This window comes from Aquarana catesbeiana, linkage group LG08, assembly GCF_042186555.1.
Source record: "Aquarana catesbeiana isolate 2022-GZ linkage group LG08, ASM4218655v1, whole genome shotgun sequence".
Taxonomy (NCBI): Eukaryota; Metazoa; Chordata; class Amphibia; order Anura; family Ranidae; genus Aquarana; species Aquarana catesbeiana.
Genome location: NC_133331.1, coordinates 42795508 through 42823335, shown reverse-complemented (window position 1 = coordinate 42823335; position 27828 = coordinate 42795508). Strand labels below are relative to the sequence as shown.

The following is a 27828-nucleotide window of genomic DNA, read 5'->3' as shown; positions in this document are numbered from 1 at the left end:
ATCACTCTCTCCTCCCCTGTCAGAACAGGGATCTGTCTGTTTACATTGACAGATCCCAGTTCTGGCTGTCTGAGAACCAATCGCGGGTGGCCGGCCACGTGCATCGGCTCCTATGTCGCACGCGCCCCCTATATCTCCTAAAGCGGCCGCCGTACAGCTACGCCGATTCACGCAGGGTAGCCAACCTGCCGCCGTATAACGACGATGGCTGGTCGGTAAGTAGTTAAATTTGACCTACAATTCTGGGATAGAGACATTTTCACATGGTTCGGAAGCACTAACATTATTAAAATGAACATGATGCCACAGCTTCTATACCTATTACAAGCCCTACCAAATAGGCTCCCCCATGGATTTAGCTCAATCCTAGCCCTGGCTAAAGAAAAGGGAGGAATTGGCTTTCCTGACCTGTTAAAATATCAAGTGGCTGCCTATTTAGCCTGAGTGATAGACTGGTGCACCACCCAAGACAAAAAAAAACATGGGTACACTTGGAACAGGCAACTATTGACCTCCCCTCAGCAAGCCTCCCATGGCTCCCAAATAATGCCATGCCAGCGGAGGCACAATCACATCCCCTTACTGGGGCCATAATTAGTACTACCAGATACGTCTTTCGAACTACCACCCTTTCACCGCATCCCAGTAGTTTAAACCCTATTCTGGGGACAACTGATTTTCAACCAGATATCAGTGACCGGTAATTTTGGGTGCTCGCACAACAGGACACATTCCGATTACTAAATGTTTCTCTAAATAACTGGCTTATGACACACCATGAGATCACTTCTCGCATACACTAAACTTTGATGTGTGTGAGTGGCTCCCTCTGCTCCTTACCAAAGGGATATCACAATGTAAGAGAAGCATCCTCATTTGAACAGACATGTCTCATGAGGGAACCCATACGTCCTTCGTTGTTGCACCTGTACGTCTCCTTATTGATGCTTGGGACCCCACAAGAAGTCCTTTTTGTAACAATGAGAGCAGGACCTTGAAATAAATAGAGGGTGTTTTTGGATTCCCTTTACTTAAATTCTAAGTATGAATCTAGTCTGTTCCTTTAGTTAGCTAGTCTATCAAAGTGCGGATAATATTATTAGTGATGATATAATAATAATATTAGCTATAAAAATAAACACAATGCTTAAAGAAGCAAATGTCTTATTTATTTACAAAGAAAGTAGAACACATAGAATAACAGACATCTAAAAATATTACAGAGCATATAGAAAATAAAAGATGATACGTTACGTTACTCCGTCCTCAGTGTTATATATCTGTTATATATGTGCTCACAAACACAACCCACACAAACACCCTCTGGCCACCCTGTGCAGTCCTCTGTCCAATTGGAGACAATCCATGAATAAGGGGCTGTCCCTATAATAACCAGAAAGTTCAGTGAAAGTATGGTGCTGTCCTCCACCAGGTGGCACTGCTATATTGCCGTCAAGTTCCTTGACCCAAGTCAGCATCACACATCTGGCCCCCTTCGATGTTGTTGCAAGTCAGGGAATCATTTATTTTAATTTTCACATCACCAGGAGGTCTGAGATAATGCTCTTCTAACCCCTATACATCACATCAGTAGGCCTATGCGAGAACGTCCTTCAGGAGATGAATTTCCATTTGCGACCCCTTGTTACAAACACCCTGCTGTGTAAACTGATTCGTCTGGTGTTCCAAGATGACCTCCAGCAGGCCAGATGGCCCTTTGATAACCGAAGCATAAAAATCCATAAATGTCCGATAATAAAACTATATTGCGCCTTCCAAACAGACCTTAACATACATTTTTCCCAAGCATAAAAATAATGAATTGTACTCTTTGCACAAACAATAAAAGTTCTTACAGGTGACTCCAGGGAAAAATGCCTTGGCTTAGTTGTTGCATGACACCCTTATGTCTAACAAAAAGTACAAAAACTGCTTGTTGAAACATTTACATACAGCTGCTAAGGCCTGTATCCCCACATTGTGGAAGAGCTTAGATCCCATACTAGATCACACTGGCTTGCTAGAATCCAGGATATGCAACTGATGAAGGGACGCATCATGAAACGAGTGGGCCTGTGTTCAAGCTAAAAAGTGGGCCCTAGGCACAGAAAAAAATGCATAGTGCGCCGCAGCATAAAATGGGCTTTGTTTAAATTGCGCTAAAATGTTGGGCGTGGCTAAATGGGGTGTGGTTTAATAGAGTCTGAGATGACTTACATGCAGAATGCAGTAATGTTAACTAGGGAATGTACAGTGCGGAGTGTATGGCGGTGGGTAGTATTTGCAGGAGAGGAGTGGGGCTTGTTTGGTGGTGGGCATACATTTTGACATGGGAATGAGGGACACCTACTAACAAATGTATTTAGGCATAGGACACGCCCCCTGCCACACCCCTTTAAAGGAGACTTAACCCAAAAAAAGGTTAAATCCACAAGGATTTTTTTTTTTTTACCACTACTATTCCTTTATATTGGCTTTTATAAATGCAGCAATTTAGAAATTGGATGAAAGGTTTAGCACTGGGAAACACTTTTTGAAAGATAAAAAGTGCATTTTATATACAACTGTATAGATCAGACCAAAATGAGGGACAAATGAGGTGGAATGAGGGACAGAGGGACATTGCTCCAAATCAGGGATGGTCCCTTCAAATCAGGGACAGTTGGGAGCTATAGTGGTGGGTAGTATGTGCAGGAGAGGACTGCGGAGTGTAGGGGGGTGGGTATTATGTGCAGGAGAGGAGTGCAGGGGTATGGAGGTGGGTAGTATGTGCAGGGGGAGGGGTATAGAGTGTATGGAGATGGGTAGTATGTGCAGGAGAGGAGGGGGATGTGTTTGGTGGTGGGTAGCACGTGCAGGAGAGGAGTGCACAGTGTATAGTTGTGGGTATTATGTGCAGGAGAGGAGTGCGGCGTGTATGGAGGTGGGTAGTATGTGCAGGGAGAGGGGTATGGAGTGTACGGAAATGGGTAGTATATGCAGGAGAGGAGTGGGGTGTGTTTGGTGATGGGTAGTATGTGCAGGAGAGGAGTGCGGACTGTATGGAGGTGGGTAGTATGTGCAGGAGAGGAGTACAGAGTGTACAGCAGTGGGTAGTATGTGCAGTGAGAGGAGTGTATGGTGGTGGGTATTATGTGCAGGTGAGGAGTGCGGCATGTATGGAGGTGGATAGTATGTGCAGGTAAGGAATGCACAGTAGTGGGTATTATGTTTAGGATTGTGTCAGTAGGGCAGTGGACGTTGTCAGTAGTTCTTTATTTTATTTTTTTCTAATAATTCTTTTACAATTCAATTTTTTAGTATGGTTTTTTTTTTTTTTCATTTTTTCAAAATGCTTTTTGGCGGCCAGTGGACAGTATCAGTAGAGCAAAGGACAGTGTCAGAATTTTTTTATTGTTATTTTTTACAATTTAATTTTAATTTTTTTTTACAATTTATTTTTGTATTTTTTTTTCACAATGATATGGGGGGATTTGGACAGTAATGCAGTGGATGGTGTCAGTCGTTTTTTCATTTTTAATTTCTTATTATCTATTATATTTTACAATTTTCTCATTTATTTTTAATTTTTTTTTTAGATATTTCTTTTAATATTTTTTTTCACAGTGCCTCTGGGGGAGGGGGTGGGTGGTATGAGGCAGTGGATGGTGTCAGTAGAGCAGTGGATGGTGTCAGTTTTTAATTTTTTAACAATTTAATTTTTTTTTTTGTTTTTTTTTACGTTTTTTTTATGGGGGGGGGGGTTCAGGGCAATGGACAGTGTAGGCAGGGCAGGGAGGGGGTTGTCAGTAGTTTATCTTATATTATTACAATTCAAAATTTTATCATTTTTTAAAAATTTTGTTTTTTGATACTTTTTGCAATATATATGTATTTTTTTTTATCAGCCTTGTCTCGGTGGTCTTTGGTGAAATATCAGGGGTCTAAACAGACCCCTGACCTCTCCCCTTTGAGACAGAGAAAGGGACTGAGGACACAGATTCCACAGTCCCTTTCTCTGCAGCCTCAGAATTGAAGATGAATGGACAGACATGGGTGGACGTGTGTTGTGCTGCCCCGGGCTGCTAGGCCAAAGCCTGAGGACTATCCCAGGGACATTTGGCTGCTGGGCTGTCTGAGGGCCTATCCAAAAGCAAGAGAGCAGCGTAGGGTTGGGACTGCAGCTTGTAGTCCAACCAGAAATAAGGGTTCTGCCGGCCGGAGAACCTGTCGGGGTCGGAGTTAGAGGGGAAGCTGTCACCACTAAGAGACCATTCACCTTCTTACCAGGGACCATCGTGAGTAGCTAAAGCAAGTACCAGAGCAATATTCTCACCAACCGGGGAAGGCGAAGAATTGGGAAACTTCAGCAGGTGTCAAGCCAGGGACCCAGCCAGCGGAGGCGACGCTTGCAAAACAGCCTTGTGTGCCAAGCCAGGAACCAAGCAGGCCAGTGGGGTGACGCTTGAGGAGTATCTGAGTGCCAAGCTAGGGACCCAGCAGGGATGTGGGGGTGATGGTTGTGGAAGATACTCAGTGAGAAGATTGAAAGAGCTCAGGAGATCCAGTGGCAGTGGATCAGCAGGTCAGTTGAGTGAAGATCGAAAGAGGAGTTTGTAGAAGTGAAAGAGTTCATTGCAACATTTGTTAGAAACTGTTCAAGATTGTTGCCATAGGAGACAGTGTGTCTACACATGCAGATGAGGCATCTGGCTGGGTACCCTTCCCTGCAGGGCTGTCTACCTATAGAAGTCTTCAAGTCTTCCAATTAACATTGCATCTACTAAAGGGTGTCCTGGCCCTAAACCCTCTCTCCCACAGTTCTGTTTAAGAGACAATAAATCTCTTTGCATTCCAGAAGTGTCTGGCACCCATTAATATATCTTGCATTGCATCCACCATGCCTCGTAACCGACTCTACATAGAAGGATGTCAGCTGTTTCTTGACTCTGAAGGTCACCATTAGGCCTGGAGAGGCTCGGGACTTGGCTACATAGGTATGGGATAAAGAGGCTGCACAGTAAAATAAATGCTCTGTGTGAAAATCAGCTCATGTATTCCCACCATGATCCGGTGCAGTGTCTGCAAAATTGGCAGTGACCCAGTCTGTTTACCAGTCTTTACACCCCCTCTCTCCATTACTCATGGAAAGGATGTAGAAAAATCCTTAGCAGTGGGTAGTGTACCAATACAACTGGAGGGAGCACTTTTCTCCTTTATGGGACAGAACCATGACCTTGGGTTTAGAGATGCCGATTTTCATTTGCTCAGCGATAAACCAATTATTATTGAGCTGAGATTCGCTGTTATAAAAGAGAACATGGTTTGCTAATAGCAGGGATGTTGTAGTCAGACCACCACACTACATCTCCACTATTTGCCGATATGTCATTCTTTCATTACTATGCCTCAATATCCTGTCCAGGAAAATGACAAGGGAGCTAAGATAATGTCCAGCTTAAGTTTTATAAAAAGATGTAATGTAATAAAATATAACTTGATATACTGTACAGAATTGTCAACTGTGATGCCTTGTGAAGAGCACAGGCTGTATCACAGCAACCAGATCCAGTTATCTGGTCTATTGGCTATAAAAGTGTGATAAGAGAAATATATTTTAATGTCACACTTCAGTGCAGTGGATTTATCAGATTATAAAGAATACATTTACCAAGTCATCCTTCCTCACGTCCATCTTAACTACAATCTTTCACATGATGGCATATTACTTTCCTACTGTTTATGGTAGATAAACAAGTGTCTTTCTGCATCACTACATCTTTGTGTAAGGAGAACCTCACTCACATGGGCATATATGGTCCTCTAAATGTTGCTGCACCAAAAAAAACATTGAAAATAACGAAAAAGATATTCCATCTGTTTGTAGCAATGTCAGTGGAGCTTATTGAAACAGCAGGAGGCTAAACTCTGGTATTGACTGCTAAAAAAAAAAAAAAAAACGATTTCAACTGCAGCTAAACTAAAAATGTCCACGGTAACAGTACAAAGCACATTGTGGTTCAAACGGAAAGTTATCTTTATGTAAAACTAACCAGGCAGGCCTCATGTGACCATTGCATTTGAAGTCCAGCATCTGAATTTAGAAGACAGGATAAAAACTGCTTCCTGAAAAACAGCTGAATAAAGATGAACATATCCCAAATAGCAATAGACAGTCATCAAACTGCAGTTTTCATGGGCAATTAGCAGTCTCCAAATTACTTATGTGGAAAAAAAAAATACAAAAACTTACTGATCATGGACCAATCTGACTGCTGAAGAGTCAAAGAAAGCTTTGTTGATGGATGAATCAAAGAATGCATTAAATATTTAAGTGTTTCGCCAGTCTTGCATACAATAAGTGTAGCACCCTACTAGATAGGTTTCTAGGTAAATTTAGTTATTTTTGGCTTCTCTGTAATAATTGGAGCAACTGTTAATTGCTTTGGGCTGTTCTGGGTCTTACAGGTTGCAGGTTTGATTATTTCCCCTTGCATTCTAGAGATTTCTAGAACATAGTGGGCTGGAAAGCTAAATGAGCAACCTTGAAATGTATTAAGCTTCAGCCAATCCCTGGGGAGGTATGCTCAGCAGGTGGCTGGAGAGGCATATCAATAGTCTGGGCTTTAGAACAACAGGGTCTTCCTACTGAGGGGATTCCACCCACTTGTGTGGGGGTGGCTGCAGCAGTCCTACTTATTCAAGCTGATATTCATCAAGGTCCCACTGTAACAAAGCTGGGGGGCCTATTTCTAAGTTTTCCTGGAGCGAAGGATCTGATCTGGAAAAATCACTGAAGAGTGCCCAGTGGAAGCTAAAGGGTGAATAGCTCTTCTGTGGCATAGTGAACATTAATCTATCCCTCACTGAAGAGTGTCTGGTGGATAATGAAAGGAAGCATCTGCCTATTTTGTGACATTGTGATTACAGACCTGAGCTCCAGGCCCTAGAGACTGAGTGAGACTTGGGTGAGAGTACCAGTGATGATTCTGGCTAAGACAGCCTTTACAAGGTTTCAGTCCAGGCTATTTTACTTTGCACCGGGTACAAAGACTGTTCAGAGAAGCTTAGCACGGTGTAGTGTGTCCTCTTGTTCTTAAGTAATGTTTTCGGAGTGTCCCATACTGTCCCACACCCTCTCCAAATGTATTCAGCAATAACTACTAAAAAGATCCCCAAGACTGTTTACTGAGCCGGAGTGTATGGCCTTGTTGCAGTGTGCTTGGCTGCCTCTGCATTAATTTGGGAAAGAACCAGTTAAAAACGACAGTGGCTCCTATGGGGTTATTGCTACATAGGGCCCTTTCACACTGGGGCGGGGTCGGTATTCGGCCGCTAGCGGGGGGGTTTTACCCCCCCGCTAGCGACGAGAAAGGGTTAAAAACCACCGCAAAGCGCCTCTGCAGAGGCGCTTTGTCGGCGGTATTGCCGCGCTGTCCCATTGATTTCAATGGGCAGGAGCGGTGAAGGAGCGGTAAAAAAAAAGTTTTTTTACTGTAGAAAAAAAAAAATTGTAATTCGGTGTACCATAATTCATTTTCTATAAACAGAAAAATGTGATTTCAGAATGGAATAAATACATTAAATGTCAAAGGCACTTAACAGAAAGTTGTATATTGTAATAGAATAAAGACTTACGCAGTAGAAGGAGTCATGATGCAGCCCCCCTTGTCAAATCCTTTGCAGTTGCACCCTCTTTCCAGAGTGTCATGGTTCATCCCAAAGTTGTGCCCGATCTCATGAGCAAGTGTGACTGCTGCTCCCAGTGGGTTTTCTGAATGATCCTTCAAAAGAAAGGGATATGTTAGCAAGTACAAAATAGGTTAAATGTCAGAACAGGTTTGGCTAGCTATGTATCCTGGTGATTTAAAGTAAAACTTTGGCCTACCATAGAAAAAACATGTGCTGCAGAACTTAATTGTACGCGCATGATCATCTGCACTTGCAGCTTTCTCTTAGTCCCCCATATACCTGTTGATCCTGAGATTGAGGCCCACCTAATGCAGCTTCCTATTATGATGTGGCAACAATTATGCATCGCTCTTGAAATCAGAGTAGTGTTGCCACTCTCCCGCATAGGCTGTGGATGCTTGCGCTACAGTGGGGGAAAAAAATGTTGCATTTACAAGTCTGTAGCTTGTTAACCAACACCTAACCACGCCTAGACCTGACCATTGCATTATGGACTGGCAGCACTGTCTCTGTTAACACTCTCTTACTGTGCACTGCAGTGTCTGGGAGGGAGAGCACATGAGACAATCTAGAAGAAGAAATTAAGCAGGATTTGGCTCAGTTAGAAAAAGTAAAGAAATAGTTTTGTTTAATCGGCATTACATAGTGACTGGATTTGGTATTTTTAAACTGTCATAAAGGAGCTGTTAGCTGTACTTTAAAATACTTTCCCAATTCAAAAAAAAAAAAAAAAAAAAAGAATACATTCAGGCACTATTTCCTCTAAATTAGGTATTCAAGAAACAGTAGCAATACATTCTGGAAAAAATAATCAGACTATAGTTGAGCACTTTGATCTAAAAAAGTTAAAAAGTGAACCTGTCATGTCTACCAAGTTTATAAATAAACTGTGCAAGACTTATAAAAAAAACATTAAAAAAGAAGGCATAAATGCCTAGTGCATTACCTAAGACACCTTAGAAATTAGTATTAAAAATGGCAAAAGTATACTCTAAAACATATGTAGCGTTACCCCCGTAGGGGCTGCTAAGTGATGTGGCCCACCTGTCACCCTGCTTGGCACAGCATTCACTCCTCAATCACTCTCAGGCAGAAAACAGTCCATGTGCTTGTTTTTTTTAATTTTTTTAGGGAATTTAACTTGGATGGGATAAGTGGATTATGAGATGCCCAGCAAATTGTTTATCAGTCAGTAGATTGTATATCAATTAGGTGGATTGAATATCAATTAGGTGAATTGTATATCAATCAATTCCCCTGAATTAGAGGATTGTTTATCAATCAATCAGGACAATTATGTACACAACGCTTCTCCAATCTCCTCCTGCACAACTCTTGCTTGCAGACTATTGCGCTCTCTCCCTCCTGCATAACTCTTGATCTCCCAGAAGCAGCTAGCATATGGTTAGGCCTGACACTGGCTCAGCCAGGCCTAAGTAACTTGCCCTTTGCAAGCAGGGACCAGGGGCCCCTATGGTGTTGCAGAAAGTAGAAAGTCTTTTGTGCTAGCTGTCCTATAGGTGGACTACTGCACTACTGCTCCCAGTCAGTCCTCTTCATGCCCTGCCAGCCCTCCTGGCTGCAGCTGCCCGACTTCACTGCCCATGACTTCACAATATTCCCCACTGGCTCTACACCCAGCTCTGACTGTTTCTTCTCAGTCCTCTCTGGCATGCCTCTCCAGTCCTCCAGACTGCACGTCACTCACCAACCCTTCTTGCTGCAACCGGTGGTTCCCTCCTGAAGACTTGCCCGGCAGTACTAGCTCCTGATGTCTTCTCTTGCTCCTCCTGTTCAGAGCCTGCACAATTTCCTGGAGGGTTCCAGACTGGCGAGCTCCCTCAAAGGCCCTGACAGCCTAGAAAATCAACCAGAAAATCCTGAAGGAGAATGTACGGCCGTCAGTTCCAGACCTCAAGCTTAAGCACACTTGGTTCATGCAGCAGGACAGTGTTTCGAAAACACACCAGCAAGTCCACCTCTGAATGACTTGAAAAAAACCCAAAATGAAGGTTTTGGAGTGGCTTAGTCAAAGTCTGGACTTAAATCCAATTGAGATGCTGTGGCATGACCTTAACCACTTGCCGACCGCCGCACGACTATATACGTCGACAGAGCGGCACGGGCAGGCAAAAGGACGTATATGTACGTCCTTGCCTGCCCGCGGGTGGGGGGTCCGATCGGACCCCCCCCCGGTGCCTGCGGCGGTCGGCAAATCTCCCCCGGCGATCGGAGGTGAGGGGGAGGCCATCCATTCGTGGCCCCCCCCTCGCGATCGCTCTCAGCCAATGGGATCATTTCCCTGCCTCTGTATTGTACACAGAGGCAGAGGAAATGATGTCATCTCTCCTCGGCTCGGTATTTTCCGTTCCGGGCCGAGGAGAGAAGACTGCAATGTAAGTGCACCAACACTACACACACAGTAGAACATGCCAGGCACACTAAACACCCCGATTCGCCCCCCGATCCCCCCCCAATCACCCCCCCCCCCCCCTGTCACAAACTGACACCAGCAGTTTTTTTTTTTTTTTTTTTCTGATTACTGTATTGGTGTCAGTTTGTGACAGTTACAGTGTCAGGGCAGTGAGTGTTAGGCCCCCTGTAGGTCTAGGGTACCCCCCTAACCCCCCCTAATAAAGTTTTAACCCCTTGATCACCCCCTGTCACCAGTGTCGCTAAGCGATCATTTTTCTGATCGCTGTATTAGTGTCGCTGGTGATGCTAGTTAGGGACGTAAATATTTAGGTTCGCCGTCAGAGTTTTATAGCGACAGGGACCCCCATATACTATCTAATAAATGTTTTAACCCCTTGATTGCCCCCTAGTTAACCCTTTCACCACTGATCACTGTATAACCGTTACGGGTGACGCTGGTTAGTTTGTTTATTTTTTATAGTGTCAGGGAACCCGCCGTTTATTACCGAATAAAGATTTAGCCCCCTGATCGCCCGGCGGTGATATGCGTCGCCCCAGGCAGGGTCAGATTAGCGCCAGTACCGCTAACACCCACGCACGCAGCATACGCCTCCCTTAGTGGTATAGTATCTGATCGCATCAATATCTGATCCGATCAGATCTATACTAGCGTCCCCAGCAGTTTAGGGTTCCCAAAAACACAGTGTTAGCGGGATCAGCCCAGATACCTGCTAGCACCTGCGTTTTGCCCCTCCGCCCAGCTCGGCCCAGCCCACCCAAGTGCAGTATCGATCGATCACTGTCACTTACAAAACACTAAACGCATAACTGCAGCGTTCGCAGAGTCAGGCCTGATCCCTGCGATCGCTAACAGTTTTTTTGGTAGCATTTTGGTGAAATGGCAAGCACCAGCCCCAGGCAGCGTCAGGTTAGTGCCAGTACCACTGACACCCACGCACCGTACACCTCCCTTAGTGGTATAGTATCTGAACGCATCAATATCTGATCCGATCAGATCTATACTAGCGTCCCCAGCAGTTTAGGGTTCCCACAAACGCAGTGTTAGCGGGATCAGCCCAGATACCTGCTAGCAACTGCGTTTTACCCCTCCGCCCGGCCCAGCCCAGCCCACCCAAGTGCAGTATCGATCGATCACTGTCACTTACAAAACACTAAACGCATAACTGCAGCGTTCGCAGAGTCAGGCCTGATCCCTGCGATCGCTAACAGTTTTTTTTGTAGCGTTTTGGTGAACTGGCAAGCACCAGCCCCAGGCAGCGTCAGGTTAGTGCCAGTAGCGCTAACACCCACGCACGCACTGTACACCTCCCTTAGTGGTATAGTATCTGAACTGATCAATATCTGATCCGATCAGATCTATACTGGCGTCCCCAGCAGTTTAGGGTTCCCAAAAACGCAGTGTTAGCGGGATCAGCCCAGATACCTGCTAGCACCTGCGTTTTGCCCCTCCGCCCGGCCCAGACCAGCCCACCCAAGTGCAGTATCGATCGATCACTGTCACTTACAAAACACTAAATGCATAACTGCAGCGTTCGCAGAGTCAGGCCTGATCCCTGCGATCGTTAACAGTTTTTTTGGTAGCGTTTTGGTGAACTGGCGAGCGCCAGCGGCCTAGTACACCCCGGTCGTAGTCAAACCAGCACTGCAGTAACACTTGGTGACGTGGCGAGTCCCATAAGTGCAGTTCAAGCTGGTGAGGTGGCAAGCACAAGTAGTGTCCCGCTGCCACCAAAAAGACAAACACAGGCCCGTCGTGCCCATAATGCCCTTCCTGCTGCATTCGCCAATCCTAATTGGGAACCTACCGCTTCTGCAGCGCCCGTACTTCCCCCATTCACATCCCCAACCAAATGCAGTCGGCTGCATGAGAGGCATTTTTATGTCCTCCCGAGTACCCCTACCCAGCGAACCCCCCCAAAAAAGATGTTGTGTCTGCAGCAAGCGCGGATATAGGCGTGACACCCGCTATTATTGTCCCTCCTGTCCTGACAATCCTGGTCTTTGCATTGGTGAATGTTTTGAACGCTACCATTCACTAGTTGAGTATTAGCGTACGGTACAGCATTGCACAGACTAGGCACACTTTCACAGGGTCTCCCAAGATGCCATCGCATTTTGAGAGACCCGAACCTGGAACCGGTTACAGTTACAAAAGGTACAGTTACAAAAAAAGTGTAAAAAAAAAAAAAAAAAAAAACACAAACAAAAATATAAAATAAAAAATAATATTTGTCGTTTTATTGTTCTCTCTCTATTCTCTCTCTCTCTATTCTCTCTATTGTTCTGCTCTTTTTTACTGTATTCTATTCTGCAATGTTTTATTGTTATTATGTTTTATCATGTTTGCTTTTCAGGTATGCAGTTTTTTATACTTTACCGTTTACTGTGCTTTATTGTTAGCCATATTTTTGTCTTCAGGTACAGCATTCACGACTTTGAGTGGTTATACCAGAATGATGCTTGCAGGTTTAGGTATCATCTTGGTATCATTCTTTTCAGCCAGCGGTCGGCTTTCATGTAAAAGCAATCCTAGCGGCTAATTAGCCTCTAGACTGCTTTTACAAGCAGAGAGAATGCCCCCCCCCCCCCCCATCGTCTTCCGTGTTTTTCTCTGGCTCTCCTGTCTCAACAGGGAACCTGAGAATGCAGCCGGTGATTCAGCCAGCTGACCATAGAGCTGATCAGAGACGAGAGTGGCTCCAAACATCTCTATGGCCTAAGAAACCGGAAGCTACGAGCATTTTATGACTTAGATTTCGCCGGATGTAAATAGCGCCATTGGGAAATTGGGGAAGCATTTTATCACACCGATCTTGGTGTGGTCAGATGCTTTGAGGGCAGAGGAGAAATCTAGGGTCTAATAGACCCCAATTTTTTCAAAAAAGAGTACCTGTCACTACCTATTGCTATCATAGGGGATATTTACATTCCCTGAGATAACAATAAAAATGATTAAAAAAAAAAAAAATGAAAGGAACAGTTTTAAAATAAGATAAAAAAGCAAAAAAATAATAAAGAAAAAAAAAAAAAAAAAAAAAAAGCACCCCTGTCCCCCCTGCTCTCGCGCTAAGGCCAACGCAAGCGTCGGTCTGGCGTCAAATGTAAACAGCAATTGCACCATGCATGTGAGGTATCACCGCGACGGTCAGATCGAGGGCAGTAATTTTAGCAGTAGACCTCCTCTGTAAATCTAAAGTGGTAACCTGTAAAGGCTTTTAAAGGCTTTTAAAAATGTATTTATTTTGTTGTCACTGCACGTTTGTGCACAGTTGTAAAGCATGTCATGTTTGGTATCCATGTACTCGGCCTAAGATCATCTTTTTTATTTCATCAAACATTTGGGCAATATAGTGTGTTTTAGTGCATTAAAATGTAAAAAAGTGTGTTTTTTCCCCAAAAAATGCATTTGAAAAATCGCTGCGCAAATACTGTGTGAAAAAAAAAAATTAAACACCCACCATTTTAATCTGTAGGGCATTTGCTTTAAAAAAATATATAATGTGTGGGGGTTCAAAGTAATTTTCTTGCAAAAAAAAATAATTTTTTCATGTAATCAAAAAGTGTCAGAAAGGGCTTTGTCTTCAAGTGGTTAGAAGAGTGGGTGATGTGTGACATAAGCTTCTAAATGTTGTGCATAAAATGCCAGGACAGTTCAAACCCCCCCAAATGACCCCATTTTGGAAAGTAGACACCCCAAGCTATTTGCTGAGAGGCATGTCGAGTCCATGGAATATTTTATATTGTGACACAAGTTGCGGGAAAGAGACAAATTATTATTATTTTTTTTTTTTTTTGCACAAAGTTGTCACTAAATGATATATTGCTCAAACATGCCATGGGAATATGTGAAATTACACCCCAAAATACATTCTGTTGCTTCTCCTGAGTACGGGGATACCACATGTGTGAGACTTTTTGGGAGCCTAGCCACGTATGGGACCCCGAAAACCAAGCACCGCCTTCAGGCTTTCTAAGGGCGTAAATTTTTGATTTCACTCTTCACTGCCTATCACAGTCTCGGAGGCCATGGAATGCCCAGGTGGCACAAACCCCCCCCCAAATGACCCCATTTTGGAAAGTAGACACCCCAAGCTATTTGCTGAGAGGTATAGTGAGTATTTTGCAGACCTCACTTTTTGTCACAAAGTTTTGAAAATTAAAAAAAGAAAAAAAAAATTTTTTTTTTTGTCTTTCTTCATTTTCAAAAACAAATGAGAGCTGCAAAATACTCACCATGCCTCTCAGCAAATAGCTTGGGGTGTCTACTTTCCAAAATGGGGTCATTTGGGGGGGTTTTGTGCCACCTGGGCATTCCATGGCCTCCGAAACTGTGATAGGCAGTGAAGAGTGAAATCAAAAATGTACACCCTTAGAAATCCTGAAGGCGGTGATTGGTTTTCGGGGTCCCGTACGCGGCTAGGCTCCCAAAAAGTCCCACACATGTGGTATCCCCATACTCAGGAGAAGCAGCTAAATGTATTTTGGGGTGCAATTCCACATATGCCCATGACCTGTGTGAGCAATATATCATTTAGTGACAACTTTGTGCAAAAAAAAAAAAAATAAATAAATAAATTGTCACTTTCCCGCAACTTGTGTCAAAATATAAAATATTCCATGGACTCAACATGCCTCTCAGCAAATAGCTTGGGGTGTCTACTTTCCAAAATGGGGTCATTTGGGGGGGGTTTGTGCCATCTGGGCATTTTATGGCCTTCAAAACTGTGATAGGTAGTGAGGAGTAAAATCAAAAATGTACGCCCTTAGAAATCCTGAAGGCAGTGATTGGTTTTCGGGGCCCCGTATGCGGCTAGGCTCCCAAAAAGTCCCACACATGTGGTATCCCCATACTCAGGAGAAGCAGCTAAATGTATTTTGGGGTGCAATTCCACATAGGCCCATGGCCTGTGTGAGCAATATATCATTTAGTGACAACTTTTTGTAATTTTGTTTTTTTTTTTTTTTTTTTTTCATTATTCAATCACTTGGGACAAAAAAAATGAATATTCAATGGGCTCAACATGCCTCTCAGCAATTTCCTTGGGGTGTCTACTTTCCAAAATGGGGTCATTTGTGGGGGTTTTGTACTGCCCTGTCATTTTAGCACCTCAAGAAATGACATAGGCAGTCATAAATTAAAGACTGTGTAAATTCCAGAAAATGTACCCTAGTTTGTAGGCGCTATAACTTTTGCGCAAACCAATAAATATACACTTATTGACATTTTTTTTACCAAAGACATGTGGCCAAATACATTTTGGCCTAAATGTATGACTAAAATTGAGTTTATTGGATTTTTTTTAGAACAAAAAGTAGAAAATATCATTTTTTTTCAAAATTTTCGGTCTTTTTCCGTGTATAGCGCAAAAAATAAAAACGGCAGAGGTGATCAAATACCATCAAAAGAAAGCTCTATTTGTGGGAAGAAAAGGACGCAAATTTCGTTTGGTTACAGCATTGCATGACCGCGCAATTAGCAGTTAAAGCGACGCAGTGCCAAATTGTAAAAAGTGCTCTGGTCAGGAAGGGGGTAAATCCTTCCGGGGCTGAAGTGGTTAAACAGGCCGTTCATGCTGGAAAACCCTCCAATGTGCCTGAATGAAAACAATTCTGCAAGAGTCGGTCAAAATTTCTCCACAGCGATGTGAAAGACTCATTACCAGTTATAGCAAATGCTTGATTGCAGTTGTTACCGCCAAGTGTGGCACAACCAGTTGTTAGGTTTAGGGGGCAATTACTTTTTCACATAGGGCCGGCAGGTTTGGACAGCTTTTTTCCCTTAATAAATGAAATCATTTTAAAACTGCATTTTGTATTTACTCTGGTTATATTTGTGTAATATTAACATTTGTTTGATGATCTGAATCATTTAAGTGTAACAATTATGCAAAAAAAAAAAAAAAAAAATCAGAAAGGGGGCAAATACTTTTTCACAGCACTGTATATACAGCCTAGTTATAGTGTCCTCCTCAGGCAAAAAAACTGACTTGAAGTTGAGTACAGGTACGGGTACTCAAAGGCAATAAAGCTACTTGCACTTTACCAGAACTGTTCGGTCCCTTTCACGTGGGGCGGACTCCATCCGGGTCTACAGGGGATTTGTCCGCTGTGGGCGAATAACACATCAGTGTCTGCTCAGTTTATGCAGAGCTCGCTGTGCTCTATAGGTGGCCAGGTGTAAACAAACTCTGCTGTCCGTTTACACCTGACTACTTCCAATTTGCCTAAACAGAGGAGAACTTCTCCCCTTCTGTTTGTTTTTAAGGGGTCTGATCTGAAGTAGGTGGGAGTAACGGACACTAGTCTGTTTACACGTGCTGTTCCAAAGGGGTGAATGGACCTTCTGATCAGGTCCGCCTGAAAAACTGACAGGTAGACCTAATTGGAACGGCAGTGTGAAAGGAGCCTTAGTCTTTGCACTTTGTGGGCAGGTGAAGTTAAAATATTATTTCCAGTTTGCTGAGCCTAGAAGAAACTGAGCACACAGGGTTTGTAAAGATAGAGTAAAGGAAGACAGTTGTGTTGTTCATCTAAACTAATAGGCTCTTTTACATTTTTAAAATAATTCTTTAGATTTGATATTTGGAACCCAGTTGGATATATTGAATGGGAACTCTCCAAGATTTTATCAGAACACAGTTTTTGTAAACTGATATGCAACAAAGAACTGCATATTTATCTTTAGGTCACACTAATGCTTTTTAAAAAGGGACAAAAGTATGTCCCTTTTTTTTAAAGTCCATACTTCTAAACAAATGAATCTGGCTTTAAAAGTTGAAAAAATTGGCACTGCACATTGTTATTAAAGCCCATCTTAGAGCCATGTAGCTACCATGGGCGTCCGCATGTAGGGCAAGGGGGGTCAAGTGCCCCCCCCTGGAATCAGGGATCGGATCTTAAATTCAGCACAGTTGCGTCGCTATTGGGGTGCGGGCAGCCTGCACCCGGGTTCCACCCGCCAGTGGGGTGACACCATCAAGGTGCTGTCAAGCCCCCATCAGTGTAGTGTGACTTCAGGCTCTTTTCCCTGCTCAGTTCAGCAGAGAACTCGGCGGTGCTGTGACAGGAGATAGGTGAGCTGCGGGCTGTCAGAGGCTTCCCCCGCTCACCCCCCTTTTCTCCTGTCAGGCCATAACGGAGGGTCAATCAAAGGAGACTAGGAGAGGGGAGAATCATGGGACATGTAGTCCCAAAGATTGGCGGCTCCATTTTCCACAGGGAGGAAGCTACAGCTCGATCGAGAGAGATTGAGAGACTGCAGCCTGGAAAAAAGCTGAGGGAGAGAGTGCTACAGGATAAAGAACGAGGAGTGTGCTGGGTGGAAGCCAGAGAGAGAGCCGCACTGGCCAGTGCCACCAGAGAGAGAGCCACGCTGCCCAGCCCCACCAGAGAGAGCCATAATGTCCAGCACCACCAGAGAGAGAAAGACTGAGCCACTGCCAGGGTACAGACATGCTACACTACTGACCAGAGTCGCCCCCGGGGAACCCAGAGTGAGCGATCATCCAGCCGGAGCGATCACTGCTGTAGTTTCGCTGGGTCTGGTAAGAGGGCCTGTTGGCCATTATCTATCCTAGGGACTGTACTACATCTGCAGTCTCTGACCATAATAATGTGATCATGACATTGTCGAAAAGGGGCGGTGCATGGGTGACCCTAAAATGATGTCCCCCCTGAAAAAAGTTCTGCGGACGCCCATGGTAGCTACCCAATCAACCAGTTAAGTTCAATTCAGACTTGTGTGAGCGTGCTTACGTCGCTGTTACGGCAGCACATGCATTTCAGTGGAGTGAAATGAAATGAAGGAAAAGAAGTTCCCAAACCTTTTTTGAAATCATTCTGAACCCACAAGGTGCTGCAGCACTATGCAGTTTAGCATGTGCGAAATCGCACCACGACTGCCCATGCGTGGGGGTGCCATTAAGAACTAATGTGTGTTTCTCTGTGGGTCTGGATCGCACACAATTGTGCACATTTTCCCTACTTGCACCTAGTCTAAGTGTAGGTCAACTAGTAAGTTGGAGATATCTTGCAAGGACTGTATTCCAAAACGTGGGTTTGTGTCCTCTACAAACAAAAAAAGTTTACTTTTAATTGCAAACTCTGTATAATTTGCAAACAAGATAAAGTAGCATTGTATTTGAACAAAAAAACAGTCACACCACAGCTTGGTAGCAATTAGCATAACATATCTGCTCATGCCATGTTCACTAACCCTCTGCCAGATTCAGGCACCTGAAGTTCAAATTTGGACTTTCTGAATGTATAGGGCTAAGCATGTTTCCCACCACCCCCATATGACAGTGCTTTCCAGGGCTGAATTGTGGAAGGGAGAGGGAAAGAATATGTGTACTTCCATACCCTGAAGGCATGGGTATTTTGTGTCCTGAAGTGGTGGTGTGGAGGCATTAGGGGAAGCATACAAGCACACGGGGCACCCTTTGGAGTGGTGGCATGACTGATTTTTTTTTATTCAGAACTATTTTTAGAGTAATGGCCCAAAACTGCTCCTTGGGGTCCATTCCTTACAACCTTAGACCCTTCAGAGAGTATATACCATCACAACTCAATGAACGCAGTCTTCAAGTCTGTTTTCTATGTATTTTTCAAAATTATTTTTGTAAACGAATACATCTTACATGTTAAGTTATGTTTAAAATACACCGTAAAGCCAAAATACCCCAGAGGACTACTGCAATTTGACAGAAATACTCAATGCAATGTACAAAATTAACAGTGGGAATTATACAAACTATTAAAACATATTACAGATTCTGAAAAAAATTACAAATAAAAACAAAACCTGCTCCTGACATAGTAATGTTAAGACACAGCTGCTGCTCAATGTACAATTTCTATAGCTAGGTTTACCCATTCTCCAGACTTTTCAGCCAACCAGTCTACAGCAACTGCTCTAATCAACACATAGCAATCGCTGCCTTTTAAGTGAATGACTTGATTCTGATGACTTTTTCCTGAAAATAGCTGCTTCATTTAACACACACAGACAAGACTGATGACACATTTGCACCTTCCTGCCCCAATAATCTGAAGGTGATTACCAGCACCGAATACAATTGTACAGCAATCTTTCTTTCGTTGGGAGCCCAGTGACTTCTGGCATATGCAGTCCTTGGAAGGGTTAAACAAATTGTGGTGCTGTCTGGGCTTCTATTGATTGATGCATGGTTTAATTTATGGCACTAGCAACCGAGGTCCGTTTCCTCTATTCAGCATGTATCACATTTTACACAAGAAATAACACATTATAGTGGCACAAAGCATGTTTTATAATGTGGGTTTATTTCTTTTCTATGTAACCTTTTAAAGAGAAAAGGTTTCTTAACAAATATATAACAGGATGGCCTACCCCAAAACCCAAAAGTGTGTTTGAACTTGCAGCTCCAAACAGGTCATCTGCCCAAAAGAAATAGTTCAGTTTTGCCTGTTATGGCAATTAACACCATAGCTTCTTAGGCTGCTTTCACACTGGGGCGGTGGGGGCGTCGGCGGTAAAACAGCGATATTTTTAGCGCTGTTTTACCCTTGTTATTGCAGCGGTATTCGGCCGCTGGCGGGGCGGTTTTAACCCCCACTGGCGGCCAAAAAAGGGTTAAAACCGCTCCTATAGCGCGGCTATAGCCGCGGTATTGCCGCGTTATAGCCACGCTGTCCCATTGATTTCAATGGGCAGGAGCGGTTTAGGAGCGGTGAATACACCCCTCCTTCACTGCTCCAAAGATGCGACTTGCAGGAGTTTTTTTATTCTCCTGCCAGTGCACTGCTTCAGTGTGAAAGCCCTCGGGCTTTCACACTGAACAAACAGCAGCGGCTGTTTTGGGTCGGTTTGCAGGCGCTATTTTTAGCGCAATAACGTCTGCAAACCGCCCCAGTGTGAAAGGGCTCTTATACTTCTTGGGCACTTCAGTGGCATCATGCAAGCTCACAATACACCCTTCCTGCAGGAGCAATCAGGAAAACTGCAGAACTGTTTAAATAGGTTAGGAGTGTGGCATTCCAATGGAATGCATGAAACATGGGGCATAAACATACACACACAGTATATATATATATATATATCTATATTTTTATATAGAGATATATATATATATATATATATATATATATATATATATATATCTATATAAAAAAAAAAAATATATATATATATATATATATATATATATATTTAAAAAAAAAAAATATATATATATATATATATATATATATATATATATATATACACATACACACCCACCCAGATGCCAGATAGCAAGGATAATTTGTGGCAGTGTTGAATTGTACGTCTGTTAACTTGCTGCACATTTTCCGTGGCAAGTTGTACACTTGCAGATCACTTGAAGCACAAGTTCTAGTTGACACTTTTCAAATTTCTAGCAAATTTTGGCGGCAAGTCTCTAGCAAGAGCAAAGTTGCAGAGCTGTGTGAAGTTGGCACCCCATGTTTGTAAAACCTGAATAAAAATATACCATTCGTTTGTGCTGCGTTTGTGCTGATTTGTGCCGCAAAAATGAGCGTTTGTGCCGGTTCGGTTTCTGAGATATTAAACATTCAATTTAATGCAAGCCCCGCCCACTTTGCACCCCATGTCCCTGAATTTTAATAACAAACGTGCCATTCGTTTGTGCCGCATTTGTGCTGGTTTGTGCCGCAAAAATAAACGTTTGTGCTGCTTTGGTTGCGGAGATATTGTGCGTTATAGTTGCTGTAACCCCGCCCATTTTGCACCCCATGTCCCTGAATTGTAAAAACAAACGTGCCATTCGTTTGTGCCGGGTTTGTGCTGGTTTGTGCCGCAAAAATAAATGTTTGTGCCGCTTTGGTTGCGGAGATATTGTGCGTTATAGTTGCTGAAACCCCGCCCACATTGCACCCCATGTTCCTGAATTTTAAAAACAAACGTGCCATTCGTTTGTGCTAGGTTTGTGCTGGTTTGTGCCGCAAAAATAAACGTTTGTGCCGCTTTGGTTGTGGAGATATAGTGCGTTATAGTTGCTGTAACCCCGCCCATTTTGCACCCCATGTTTCTGAATTTTAAAAACAAGCGCGCCATTTGTTTGTGCCAGGTTTGTGCTGGTTTGTGCCGCAAAAATAAAAGTTTGTTCCACTTTGGTTGCGGAGATATTGTGCGTTATAGTTGCTGTAACCCCGCCCATTTTGCACCCCATATTCCTGAATTTTAAAAACAAAACGCGCCATTCATTTGTGCCGCATTTGTGCTGGTTTGTGCCGCAAAAATAAACGTTTGTGCCGCTTTGGTTGCGGAGATATAGTGCGTTATAGTTGCTGTAACCCCGCCTATTTTGCACCCCATGTTCCTGAATTTTAAAAACAAACGCGCCATTCGTTTGTGCCGGGTTTGTGCTGGTTTGTGCCGCAAAAATAAACGTTTGTGCCGCTTTGGTTGCGGAGATATTGTGCGTTATATGTTGTCAAACCACATTAACTTTACACCTTGTTATTAAAGCTTACATACAGAACCTAAACTCAGCTTGGGTTTCCTTAATGTAAAGCTCCTCCCACTGTACCGGCACTGCACTTCATATTGTACCCTGAAAAAGGCAGCATCGGAGCTCAAGCAACTTTTTGCTTGATGGTTTCACTTCTAGCTCAGGGAATTCAGGGTAAATTCATTTTTAACATCTTTAATTTTACTTATTAATAATTATTCAATGTATGCAATTGCAATGAAAATAATACATTTGGAATAGATGATTGTGTGTTTGCTGTGTGTATACAAATTATTTTTTTGCAATACTAGCACTAACTAGCAAGACAACCTAATATAGTAGTCAGGTGGCAACACTAGTTGTGGTAGCCTCCCTGGCGGTATTCCCGAGTGTGGCTCGGGGTTAAAATTCAGTACCATTAGCGGTAACCGCGAGCCACACTCGGGATCGCATTGCAGGATCCTGGGGCGGCGTTACTTACCTTGTCCCCGGGATCCTGCGATGTCCCCCGCAGTGTCCGAGGGCTCCGTCCTCCTCCGAAGCCTCTCCGTGCCAGGCTCCGTTCCCTGCGAGCGGCGCGACGCACGGGGGCGGAGCCTGGCGGCAAATTAAAAAAAAAGTAAAAATCATAACACATACAGTACTGGAATCTTACAGATTCCAGTACTGTATGAAATTATTTCACATCCCTTTTGTCCCCAGTGCTCTGGCCCATGCCCTGCATGCAGTTTTACATGATATACACTGTTCTTTCTGCCTGGAAACTGGAGATTGTCCATAGCAACCAAAAAGTGTCCCTTTACGTCAAAAGTGGCTTTAGACCAGCTAGAAAACAGCGATAGTAAATTAGAACACTTGCAGAATTGAGCGATAGTGAATTGTGGGGAAATTTATTTTATTACTATTTTTTTAAATTTTTTTTAATTATTTATTTTTATTTATTATATTATAATTTATGTTTTTGTGTTTCAAACTTTATCATACCCGGGATATCTACTAGACTCTGGTTTGGACAGATTTAAGTGTGTTATTGTTAAGATTTACAGACCTACAATATAAAACGCCAAATTTCCATGCAAAATAATTGTACCGCTTTCAGCACCTAAAATCCGAAATAATCATACCGCCAGGGAGGTTAATAACTGATGTCCCTATGTACTGTATACATCCTGTGTTCAGGGTTAGCCAGAATGTAAAATCATTGTAGTAACTTGCAGAAATTCTTTAAACCTTTCCTGTCTTCACACAGGGTAATCATGGGCATTAGGGTACATTAAACACCTTTTATTCTAGGTATGCACCCAGCAAAATGTGTTTAGAAAATAATGGTGATCTCCAGTGCTCGGGGGCGGAGTCTTTTCAGAATGTGTCACACATGGCAGTAAAAATTTCTGCCTTTGCACAACCAATGTGCTGAAGTGACTGTGTGACTTTTTTTTTTTTTATTTTCAATGCACCAACAGCATGAGGCCTAAATTCAACACACAACGCATGAGCAGAATTTGCAAAATACGAGTTTACAAAGGTGCACAAAATATGCATCTTTGTACTGCAAATGTGTATATGCACTTACTGTCAGTTCGTACATAATCCGTTTCATGCCTAAGCCTGTTTCTGAAATTTGTTGCTTACAAGTTAAAATCCGTATTTTTTGCTAGAAAATTACGTAGAACCCCCAAACATTTTATATATATATTTTTTATCAGAGAATCTAGAGAATAAAATGGCTGTCTTTGCAGATGACACCAAGCTATGCAGTGGAATAACGTCCTTACAGGATGTCTCCAATTTACAAGCCGACCTCAGTGCTCTGTCTAATTGCGCGTCTATGTGGCAGATGAGGTTTAATGTTGAGAAATGTAAAGTTATGCACTTGGGGGCTAAGAATATGCATGCATCATACATACCAGGGGGAGTACAACTGGGGGAATCCGTGGTAGAGAAGGATCTGGGGGTTTTGGTAGATCATAAGCTCAATAATAGCATGCAATGCCAAGCTGCGGTTTCTAAAGCGAGCAAAGTCCTTTCTTGTATTAAGAGAGGTATGGACTCCAGAGAGAGAGATATCATTTTGCCCCCCTGTACAAATCATTAGTAAGAACTTATCTGGAATATTCAGTTCAGTTTTGGGCTCCAGTTCTCAAAAAGGATATCGCTGAACTGGAGAAAGTGCAGAGAAGGGCAACCAAACTGATAAGAGGCATGGAGGAGCTCAGCTATGAGGAAAGATTAGAGGAACTGAATTTGTTCACTCTTGAGAAGAGGAGAATAAGGGGGGATATGATCAACATGTTCAAATATATAAGGGGTCCATATAGTGAACTTGGTGTTGAGTTATTCACTTTACGGTCAATACAGAGGACAAGGGGGCACTCTTTACGACTGGAGGAAAAGAGATTTCATCTCCAAATACGGAAAGGTTTCTTCACAGTAAGAGCTGTAAAAATGTGGAATAGACTCCCTCCAGAGGTGGTTCTGGCCAGCTCAGTAAATTGCTTTAAGAAAGGCCTGGATACTTTCCTAAATGTACAGAATATAACTGGGTACTGACATTTATAGGTAAAGTTGATCCAGGAAACATCCGATTGCCTCTCGGGGGATTAGGAATGAATTTTTTCCCCTGCTGTAGCAAATTGGAGCATGCTCTGCTGGGGTTTTTTGCCTTCCTCTGGATCAACTGTGGGTATAGAATTGGGTATATTGGATTGTACGATTTTTTTTTTTTTTTTTTTATGGTTGGACTGGATGGACTTGTGTCTTTTTTCAACCTGACTAACTATGTAACTATGTAATATTTTATGTCACACTGTATTTTCGCAGTGGTCTTTCAAACGCATTTGTTTTAGGAAAAAATACACTTTCATGAATTAAAAAAAAACAAATCAGTAAAGTTAACTCTTTTTTTCTATAATGTGAAAGATGATGTTACGCCGAGTAAATATATACCGAACATGTCACACTTTAAAATTGCGCAAACTAGTGGAATGACAACAAACTACAGTACCTAAAAATCTCCATAGGCGGCACTTTAAAAATAAATAACGGTTACCAGGTTAGAGTTACAGAGGAGGTCTTTTGCTACAATTATTGCTCTCGTTCTGACGACTGTGGCAATACCTCACATGTGTGATTTGAACACCATTCACATATGCGGGCGCGACTGACGTGTGTGTTTTGGTTGCGTGAGCTCGCGGGGATGGGTGGGCGCTTTCAAAAAAAAAAAGAAAAATGTTTTTTCTTATTTATTTTTTTTTAGATTGTCACTCACAAGGATTCTAAACATCCCTTGCGATAGTAATAGGTGGTGACAGGTACTCTTTATGGAGGGATCGGAGGTCTAAAAGACCCCAAATCTCTCCTTTGCACTTCAAAGTATTCAGATCGTCAAAAACGGCGATTCTGAATATTGTTATTTTTTTTTAAAACGGCGCCATTGGCAGCCGAGTAAACCGGAAGTGATGTTGTTTACACATAGGAGACTAGTATGAAGCCATTTATGGCTTCCTTCCAGTCTCACTCTAGCCGGCGGGGGTGCCGGATCATGGCTCGTGTCTCCCGGTGGGATGGGAGACCTGGGAAGAGCGGAGAAAGGCGACGGGAGGGGGGTAGTCTCCTCCCGGTTCTCCAGATAACAGCCGAGCGGCTTTTAGCCACATGGGTTGCTATCCCCGGAGAGCCAACCGCCCGCTTTAAAAACGGTACTGGGGTGATACATGCAGCTGCAGGCATCATCCGGGTATAACCCCCTAAAGTCGTATGTGCGTACAGTCAGCGCTAAGGGGATAATCATTCTAGCACTATGCAGGCCCAGAATGTATAGCAAACTTTAAATGCATATGTGTGTTTAGGCAAATACACATGCGTACATGTGGAAAACGTGCATGATTTGCAGACCCAGATGCACCCTTGTTGCTTTTTCTGTGCACATTTGTTAGCAATGCAAAAACACAGTCCTATATGCAGCTGTGTGCATGGAGCCATGTATTTGCACGTGCAGCATACAGATGCACACAGAAATTAACACTACACAAATTAGTACAAATTTTTTTGCCTGTGTGAATGAGGCCTTAAACAGGGTCTACAATAAATAAATATAAGTGGCTTTTCATAAAATATTGCACAGTTTACACTACGTTGACTTAATTTGAAATTCAGTATTATTCCTATGGTAGGACGTATAAAATTTGATATTTAACCACTTCCCGCCCGCCCTATAGCGGATTGACGTCCGGGAAGTGGTTGTGTTATCCTGACTGGACGTCATATGACGTCCAGCAGGATAACATGCCGCAGCACGCCCCCGGGGGCGCGCATCGCGGCGATCGGTGGAGCGGTTTGTCAGTCTGACACACCGCTACACTGATCTTGGTAAAAAGCCTCTGGCGGAGGCTCTTTACCACGTGATCAGCCGTGTCCAATCACGGCTGATCACGCTGTCAATAGGAAGAGCCGTTGATCGGCTCTTCCTCACTCGCGTCTGACAGACGCAAGTAGAGGAGAGCCGATCGGCGGCTCTCCTGGCAGGGGGGGTCTGCGCTGATTGTTTATCAGCGCAGCCCCCCCTCAGATCACCCCACTGGACTACCAGGGATGCCACTAGGACCACCAGGGAAGGGGCAACGTGGATGGCCAGGTATGTACCCCATGGCCATCCACATGTGCCCAATCTGTGCCAATCAGTGCCCACAAATGGGCACTGATTGGCACTATTACGTCCATGATATGCCCAGATCTGCCCAGCAATGCTCTATCAGTGCCACCTGTCATTGCCCATCTGTGCCACCTGTCATTGCCCATCTGTGCCACCTGTCATTGCCCATCAGTGCCACCTGTCATTGCCCATCAGTGCCCATCAGTGCCCACCTATCAGTGCCCATCAGTGCCACACATCAGTGCCACACATACGTACCCATCAGTACCACCCATATATACCAATCAATGCCACCTACGAGTGCCCATCAGTGCCGCCTATGAGTGCCCATCAGTGCCACCTATGAGTGCCCATCAGTGCCGCATACCAGTGCCACCTATCAGTGCCCATCAGTGCCACCTATCAGTGCCGCCTATCAGTGCCCATCATCAGTGCCCGTTAGTGCCACCTCATCAGTGCCACCTCATTGGTGCCACCTCATCGGTGCCCATCAGTGCCGCCGTATCAGTGCCCATCTGTGCCGCCGTATCAGTGCCCATTATTGAAGGAGAAAGCGTACTTATTTACAGAAAAAATTAACAGAAACAAAGAAAAACTTGTTTTTTTTCGAAATTTTCGGTCTTTTTTTATTTGTTGCGCAAAAAATAAAAACCGCAGAGGTGATCAAATACCACCAAAAGAAAGCTCTATTTGTGGGAACAAAATGATAAAAAATTTGTTTGGGTACAGTGTAGCATGACCGCGCAATTGTCATTCAAATTGCAACAGCGCTGAAAGGTGAAAATTGGGCTGGGCGGGAAGGTGTCTAAGTGCCTGGTATTGAAGTGGTTAAATTGTTTTATTTCTAAACATCTAAACATGTCTGTGACAGGCCGCAGCATTGTAGATTTTAATGCACTTGCCACATCTGAGCCTCTATTAGCATGCTTTATGTTGCAAGTTATAAGTGCTTGCTTGTGAGTGTGGTAAGCCAAGTTTCAAGAAAAAAGAATTATTACAATTATTACAAAAGAGACATGCGCATGCCGTTTCAAAAGGAGGTCATGACTGGCAGCTCCCGCACGCGGGAATGACGTCATCGCGGCTCCGGCCAATCACAGCGCCGGAGCCACGATACCCATAAGTAACTCCAGGACAACACGTCGCTGGCTGGTGCTGTGTACCGGCACCGCAGCGGGGGGCTTTGATCCCAGGTGAGTATTACATAATGAGCTTTCGGCTCGCTGAGCCTGGTTAAACCCTGAATGGTTGCTGTACGCACTATGCCAAAAAGCACCTACAGCAGTCGAAGGCAACCAAAGGAATGACCGCATGTAGCTGGGGCGAACGAACATGCTCCAGCCCGTCAAACACACACGATATAAAAAGTCTTTTATTGGAAAAAAAAAAAAAACAACACAACACAGGTTTTTGAAAAAGCCTTATTTAACCACCTCAATACTGGGCACTTTCACCCCCTTCCTGCCCAGGCCATTTTTCAAGCTTTTAGCGCTTGTCACACTTTGAATGACAAATACACAGTAATGCAACACTGTACCCAAATGAAATTGTTATCATTTTTTCCCCCACAAATAGAGCTTTCTTTTGGTGGTATTTGAT

General features: G+C 43.5%; 1 protein-coding gene across 1 annotated transcript in view; it reads right to left on the bottom strand.

Moving 5' to 3' along the window:
- Window positions 1-27828, bottom strand: part of ADAM12 (ADAM metallopeptidase domain 12) — a 970627-nt gene that overhangs the window by 320909 nt on the left and 621890 nt on the right. Inside the window, exon 11 of the mRNA XM_073595739.1 lies at window positions 7618-7763. Within this exon, the coding sequence (XP_073451840.1) occupies window positions 7618-7763 (146 nt within the window). The remainder of the gene's footprint in view (window positions 1-7617; window positions 7764-27828) is intronic.